The sequence below is a fragment of the Petromyzon marinus genome, chromosome 11 (assembly GCF_048934315.1).
Source record: "Petromyzon marinus isolate PM22_M1 ecotype Great Lakes invasive population chromosome 11, UKy_Petmar_22M1.pri1.0, whole genome shotgun sequence".
Classification (NCBI taxonomy): domain Eukaryota; kingdom Metazoa; phylum Chordata; class Hyperoartia; order Petromyzontiformes; family Petromyzontidae; genus Petromyzon; species Petromyzon marinus.
In genome coordinates, this window is record NC_133677.1 from 3064703 (window position 1) to 3072673 (window position 7971).

General features: G+C 52.7%; 1 protein-coding gene across 10 annotated transcripts in view; it reads right to left on the bottom strand.

Annotated features, from left to right (window-relative positions):
• The window catches only part of LOC116941349 (LIM domain-binding protein 2-like), a 146903-nt gene extending 139259 nt beyond the window's left edge, over positions 1 to 7644 (bottom strand). For 4 of the 10 annotated variants that reach the window (XM_076066270.1, XM_032952365.2, XM_032952364.2 and 1 more), the window contains exons 1-2: positions 7391 to 7644; positions 4372 to 4705 (exon numbers count right to left, since the gene is read on the bottom strand). In XM_076066270.1, coding sequence (XP_075922385.1) covers positions 4372 to 4705; positions 7391 to 7415 — 359 coding nt within the window. In that variant the 5' untranslated portion in view covers positions 7416 to 7644. The remainder of the gene's footprint in view (positions 1 to 4371; positions 4706 to 7390) is intronic. The other 6 variants (XM_076066269.1, XM_032952367.2, XM_076066272.1 and 3 more) reach the window with 6 other exon arrangements.
• Between the last annotated feature and the right edge of the window lie 327 nt (positions 7645 to 7971).

Here is a 7971-nt window from a genome sequence, read left to right on the forward strand (position 1 = left end):
AGCGCACCGAGGATTCACCGCACCTCCGATTAGCACGGGTGGCTACGTACGATGCGGAAGTTCAACATACGTACACGCAATGAATGGCAAGCAGTAGTGTACATTACAAAAAAAACCCAGTACAAACCCCTAACCCTAATACAATACAGTACAAAAACCCAGTACAACAGAGGGAACTGTCCATAATACAGGGTTTCTTTGGGTTACATCGCGTAAATATATAAATGTGTCGTTAAACCCGCTACCACCCGACACAGCCAACTAGTAAGGGTTGTCACGTAAACAGAACGTGGCCAATTCGTCACTAGTACAGCACACCGGTGTGTTGGAGAGCCAAAACACAACATTCACAATCTGATTACGACGTTTCGCCAGTAATTACAACTAGCTTCATCAGGCGACAGACAAATTTGTGATTATATTGGTCGCGAAAAAGGGGACTGTGCAGAAGACTACGCTAAAGATTTAAAATGCACAAATGGGGTAAAAAGACAACAATACAGTGCAGATGAGACAAATAAACTAATCAAAAACTAAACAATGTTTTTATTTTACCAGGTAAGGCCCACTGAGCTATATAGCTCTATTTTCAGAAGCGACCTGGCCACAAATGAAAGCTCAACGAAGTGGCATATCACCATGTGGACATTTAAAGCAACCAAATACTCTAAACACATACTTCTAAACATGGAGGGAAAAACCAGAGGGTCCGGAAAAAATCCACGCTATCACAGGGAGAACACGCAAACTCCAAATAGACAGCAGGCGTCAGGGCTGGTATCAAACCCACGACCTCCTGCATACCAGGCAAGGGAAGTAACATCTCGCAACTGTGGCGCCCTAATAATCCAGCACAGGACGGTCCAAATGAGACATTACGGAAACACCAGGCATACTTTCAAGCCGTACACACCGCTCAATCTAGATGAGCCCTGTGAGAAGGAGACAGTAGGGAATACTGCAGGTCGATGTTCAGTGAGAGCATTGACTATACATTTATACTGTATATAAAGATACAGCTCTTTGTCAATCCACTGCTGGATGAAGGCCTGCAATTGTAATGTCGTTATAGATGTAGAAATTTTTCACCATCCTTCACTACGCTGATCAATGCGGGTTGGTGAAGCGTATAGGCCAAGGACCAGATAATCTGAAATAAGCCACAACCACTGATGTTAGCTGTCGCTGGGAAATTAACTCGGAGGCCCCTGATTCATAGCCAAGCGCAAGAACCACTGCACCGCTGCTACCCACCCATTGACTATCATCAGCATCAGCCATGGTCAATCCACTGGTGGATGAAGGCCTCCCCCCATGCTGCCAACACCTCTCACGACCCTGCAGCGTAACAATCCACCCAACACCTGTACACACGAAGAGCTGATTTCATCGCTGCAATCAGCTCGGGGGCAGGGCTCTCAAGGAGTCTTCAATTCCTCGGTCGCTACTCCGTTATTGTTCAAAATCACTCATCGAATCGCCAAGGGAAGGTTTCCTGACTTCAGCCCTACGAGGTGTCGCCACTGTGCCAACTGCGGCACCGACTCCTGTGCCACACCCGGTGGTGGAGGTGACGGGGGAGAAGGCGACGGGCACCAGCCGCTCCACATACGGGCACGGTCGTGCCTCAAGGAATTAACTTCAGTGGAGCGCGCGCGCCATCTGCTCTCACCACCAGGCCATGTTATTTAAGTGTCAAATTACAGTATTTCATTTCAAAAACTTTATCCGTGCTGGAGAGACCCACGGAGATGTCTGTCACATCCCATTGACAGTACTGTCATCCGGCCACGCAACTGAAGTGTTTTCATATCTGAATTCATCATCGCGCCTAATTTTCTAATTTGGTGATTCGACCGGGCTGACTCCATGGAATGGCGTTCACCGTCATCAGCGGACATGGTCTATCCACTGCTGGATGAGGGCATCCTAAAGCCGTCACGATCTCTCACGGTCGCACGATACAACGATGCATGGAGTCCATGCACACGAGCCAAATTCATCGCTCCGTTTCCACGGCACACATCCATGATCTCTGGCATGTTTCCCCCTTTGGCTTCCACTCTGCCAACAGTCTCGACCATCCGCCAACAGCACTTCGAGCGACGTGTCCCATCTCTAAGTCGCATGAGTTCTCTGGTCCGCGTGTTGCATTTTCCGTCTCTCGGCACAAATCCAAGACTTCACACCACGCCACGCTTCTTTACGCACTTCTCAGCTTTTCGATTTAAAGCTTTCGTGACTGCAAGGATTCATCTTCTTTGGCTCTTTCGGTAAAGTCACGTAGAATGAGAATAAAATAATAAATTAATAAAATAAAATAACACAATAAAATTCTCACGACGTTTCGGCCACAACACAAGCGGCCTTCATCAGGTGAAGGGACGAGACTGTCTGGAGGACAGCACTGGAGCGAACGACTTGGCTGTGTTCGCTCCAGCGCTGTCCTCTAGACAGTCTCGTCCCTTCACCTGATGAAGGCAACTTGTGTTGTGGCCGAAACGTCGTGAGAATTTTATTGTGTTATTTTATTAATTTATAATTTTATTCTCATTCTACGTGACTTTACCGAAAGAACCAAAGAAGACTTCTCAGCTTGTGCTCCATTTTATTTTGTGCATGTTTATCATCCGTACATCGAAGCAGCAATTATACACCGAGCAAACAGTCTTAGGCACATTGGTACCTTGGCTTTTCATGTTCAATGTCAGTTTTCCAAATCCACTCCAAACGTGCTCTTGTCCACCTACCGTATTTATTTAATAAGGTTGATCCCTTTCCATCTTCATCGACTGCCATAGGCATAAGTACTCTGATGTGTTTTCAAACCATGTCGCAGACTAGGTTACCCTTAGGATTCCTCGGGTTCAGCGTGAAAGCCCGAGGATCATGGAGATCCTTCCAAGCGTGGAAGGAATATCCACAGGGAATCATCAAGTGCAACATATTAATAAACACTGTAATAAATAACAACGACAACAACAACCAGACATTAATTGTATCACTGTCTATATACGGGATGATGGCAGAAATAAATGATAGTGAATTAAGCATAGAAGTATAAATATTAATAAACAATACAAAGTATACACTTAGGAAGAATAATGGAGCAGCCTGTTTAGACAATTAAGTGGTTTACTCTTCGTTCCATAAATCAGCATGCAGAACGCGTTACAAGATTAAGCAATTTACTTTTTTTAAATGTACTCTGGCTAACCCCCAAGTTATAAGCAAATTGCTGTAACGTGGTGGGCAAGGCAGGGCAGCCCCAACGCTAAACGCACGTAACCAGCGCCGCATGGCCACTCTGAAGAGCACCGCCACACTTAATCGAAACTTTTTATTTTACTAGGTAGAGCCTCACTTGAGCTATATGGAAATATAGCTCTTTTTCAGAAGCGACCTGGCTATCACAAATGATGCCTCGACAAAGTGGCTTATCACGTGAAAATGTCTAGGAGCCAAATACTCTAAACGCGTGATGGTGATTCTAAACGTGGAGGGAAAGACCGGATGACCTGGAGAAGAATCCACACGACCACGGGGAGAACACCATGCAAACTCCAAATATACAGCAGGCATCGTCAGGGTCAGAATCGAACCCACGACCTCCTGTGTACCAGACGAGGTAGTTAACATCTCGCCACCGTGGTAGGCACCGGAGGGCCGTTAAGCAAAAAATAAATAATGTTGGATGGTACTTCTACGCCCCCGCGTCCAATACTCCCCGCTTACACCGACCAGCACCGACCGGCGCAGTTAAGTATGGCCTGAGGACTCCCTCAAATCGGCACGGTGATGGGAGGAACTTTCTCACAAGTAGATTACCAAGGGGCAGCGCGTCTTTGGAGTGCATTTGGAATAATTTACCGCCTTCCTTCCTTACCCCAACACCCCCGCGCAAGCGATGAAGTAACTTGTTACAAATTCAGGGTTGTGATTTGATTGAAGAATCGCGTGCTTTTTTTGTTGTCTGATTTTTTTATTTATTTTCCATCGTTGTTTTTGTTCAATGACCGTTTTGTACAGTTGTGTTGTTCCAGACAGACCTAGTATGGCAGAGAGGGAGGAACGCTGTGCACCAAATTTGTACAGGGTGGCCCAAAAGTCAGGACACATAGGCTAACGATATTTATATAAAAACTCTTTTAAAGTTAGTGGAGAAATATGCGCCTTTCCGTGGATGCTAGATTGAAAACAAACTTTTTTCTAACTGCTTATTTAGTGTTTAGTTTGTTGTCCTTCCCCCGGCAACCTCCGATTAACACGATTGGCTCCGTTGGTGCGGAAGAAGTTCAACACACGCACTACATACATGCTGTGCTGTGTGTGGGTGGGTCTGCGTGCGTCCGAGTGCGTCCGTGTACGTACGTGCGCTCGTAGCCCAGCTCGCGGTCCAGCATGATTCCCGGTCCGCACGGTCCGCAGGGTCCGCACAGCAGGCCTCCACCTCCTCCGCCACCTCCTCCTCCGCCACCTCCGCCGCCGCTCCCCCCGGGGATGCCGGGGTTCGCGAGGGGCACGGGCCCCGCCGTGTCTCCGGTGGCGCCGGGCGCGACGGGAGCGGCGCCGCTGCAGGGCCTGGCCGAGGAGGAGGGCGGCGGTGTTGCCGAGACCGCGAGGCGAGCCTTGGCCGGCGGCGGAGACGGAGAAACGCCGGGCACCTTGGGTGGCGGCGGTGGCGGCGGCGGTGTCGCCGGGACTACTGGCGAGGGGGGGGGGGGGTGGAGCGAGAAAGAGCGGCGGGGATGAGCGCGGGACGAGTCGTCTGCGCGAAGCGAGTCGCGCTCACGGAAACGTGCGCGGAGACGTCGAGTCGATCTCCTGCTGGATGGGTGGTGGGGTGGGGGGGGCCCTTCCCTGGGGGTGGAGTGGGGGGCCCCTGCCCTACTGGATAAGGGGGGAGGTGGGGGGGGGCCCTTCCCAACGCCGCACGGCTACCGGCCGGGGATACACGGCCGGACGAGGGCTGAAGGCGGGCAACTTCGATGCGGGAGCATAGGAGTACAGCGCAATGATTCCGTTCACTGCACTGCCCTCCGCTGCGCCACCACGTTGCCCTGTGAAGTGAGTTCACTATTTGTCGCAAATGTGACTCCGCATTAACTGGGAGTGAATCTTCACCAGAGGTTAATTATTAATGTTCAATCTAGAGATGGAGATGACTGGAAAAAAATTTACTATTTATTTTCAGAGGTGTACATATGTACCTTAGAAATACCATTTCATCACATTGAACAGCAATCATTCATGATTGCGTTCCCTCTCTGAAAAAAATGTGATCACCAACCCTCGCCGTCGTAACAGTAGCAGCAACTTGACTGCGCAAGCTTTTCGCGGTTGAACTACGCAGCTCTCGGATGCGTTTCCGGATCGGCACGACGTCCGACGTTTCGCTGCACGCCCCTGGGTGCCCACCATCCCGGATCGGGAACAACCCAGCTCCTGAATCATGCCCGAACAACACGCGGCACAACCCGAGCACAACCATCCGAGAGCCATAACGGTAAACTTTGTTTCGCTCGCACCGTGGGACGTGTTTACAAGGGGACGTTATCGCTGGGCGGCGGGGCCCACTTCACAGGGGCCACGCTTCCCGACGCAGCGCGTGCCTTCCCGTCTGCAGCCGGGCTCGCGGCGAGTGAAAGGAAACAGGCTCGCTGCGGCGATAGCGCACAAGGAGGTGCGTGGGGGGGGGGGGTGGGTTTGGGGGGGGGGGGGTGCGTCGATATGGAGGGGAACGGGCAGGAAGCAGCCGCGTCGGATGCAGCGTGCCGGCGCATGGGCGCGCACAAGGGGGGTGCGCACGCCCCCCCCCCCCCCAACCACCACCACCGATAAGGCGGCACCAGCGCAGCGGTGACTTCACACGGGACGAGTTGCGTGGAGCTGTCGACGCCTGATAGGAGGGGACGTGCAATTCGCGGCGTGCGCCACGCGCTCGCACGCTCGCACGCACGCACGCTCGCACACACGCACGCACACACGCGATTTCCCGAACACGCGCAACGCAAAGACAACGGCGTGCGCCGTCAAGTCTCACGGCTCTCCTGGGGGGCAAGTACCGTCGAAGAGCGGCGGCTATGAAATGTCGCAGGGCGCTCCCGGTCCCTCCCGTGTCGACGCGGCGGGGCTGACGTTGGGAGCCAGATCGTGCCCGCGAACTAATTCTCAGGCCCGCGAACTAATTCTCAGGCCCCCGAACTAATTCTCAGGCCGAGTCAATCTTCCAGGGGTTCGGGGCAGCAATTTGCCGCAGGTGTTCATCACGGCCAGGAAATCGGGGGTGAATGGGACCGTGGCACGCAGCGTACGAACCGCTCTTGCACCACGCTCTCCCCCAACCCCCCACCGTAGCATCACGCTCGTACGCAAATTTTGTATTGACTATCCTTTTTTAGAAAACCCTCGTAAACCATCTCACTTCATTCAAGGTGAGCGCCGTTCGTGAGTAAACATCGAGGCCCCCCCCCCACGCCGCTCGACACGCCACGGCCAGGTGTTGACGCATCGCCCGCAAACACAGGTATCGTATTTATTTTTAGGTTGAGCTGACCTGCGGGAGAGGCCCCACGCCAGATAGCGACAAAGGTTTCAAAGGGCAAAACCGTGCGCACCTCCCGTCTACTGTAAGCAACACAATAAAAGCACTCGACAAAATAACAGTTCCAAGTTATTCACCGCGCGGTACACCGCCAGATAGCATTCAGCTCACGGCAAACCGAAAACGGCAACAAAAAATTGCGAATTGACAAAAAAACATTTCCTCACTCGCCACACACCGCGATTAATCGGATGGGAAAACGGTCTCAAGCCATTTAAGCCTTTAGGAGAGACAAGTCGGGCAAGCCTGTGGACGCCGGTCGGCTTGTCGCAACAACACGATGAGAGAACCATTTCTGACCGCTCCACACGCGTTGAAAAGCACCTAAAAAGATCCTGCCGTACACCTTGTTTTTCCCACCCCCCCCCCCGGCCACCTATTTTGTAGCGGAAACATTTTCCGGCCGCTCTAAACATTCATTGCGTCTCCTGGTCGGAGTCGCGCTTCCTGCCGCCTACCTGCCTACCTGCCTGCCTACCTGCCTGCCTAACTGCCTGCCTACCAGCTGCTGCCGTGAGCCACTTGGGGTGTTTTACAGAGCACGGCGGCGCTGAGCTCACAGCGACAGAGAAGAAGAAGAGTAGGGTTACAAGGAAATGTTTTGTTCCATCGGCGGACTGGCAGCACACAAAGTGCCTGTAACTGTAAACCACCCGTTGCCCGACAGGCCTGTCAATACAGCCATCAAAACTGATGCCCAGCCGTAAGAATCCGGCTTAGAGAGAGCCCGTGTAAACCACCGCTGTGCCCCCCCCCAGACTCACACCGAACACTCATCCACCACACCTGGCTTCGTTGCCTCTTCATCCATTGCTGGGAGGGGGGCAAGGGGGGTGACAAGGCTGCAACGACGATAAAACGCTCCTTAATTTGTTGTTTTAAACAAAGAAAAATATTTACTAATTAAACCAGCTGCAAGGTTGTGGCGGTGCCGCACAGATGACCGGCCGCGCGTCCCGAAGCAAAGCCGGGGGCCACTGAAGGGAGACGGAGCGCGATTTTCGGTGCTTCTCTCGGCCACACCGATTAGCGGAGTGACGATTCCCGGAGCCGGAGGGGACCCGAAACGCGAGGAGCACGGGGGCAGGAAAACCACGGCACCAGCTGCACATGGGCCGATAGGCCGGTAGCCATGCACCGCTACTCACGATGCACACACTGCCTCCACGCCTCCCCTCCCAGCGGGCCCCACACCCCACATCATTGCGCACGCACGCACGCACGCGCTCACACGCACACCACCATCCACGCACAGTCACACCACCAACCACACGCACACCACCATCCACGCACAGTCACACCACCAACCACATGCACGCACACACACACAAGCACGCCACATCCAAACGCACGCTTACCACTAAATT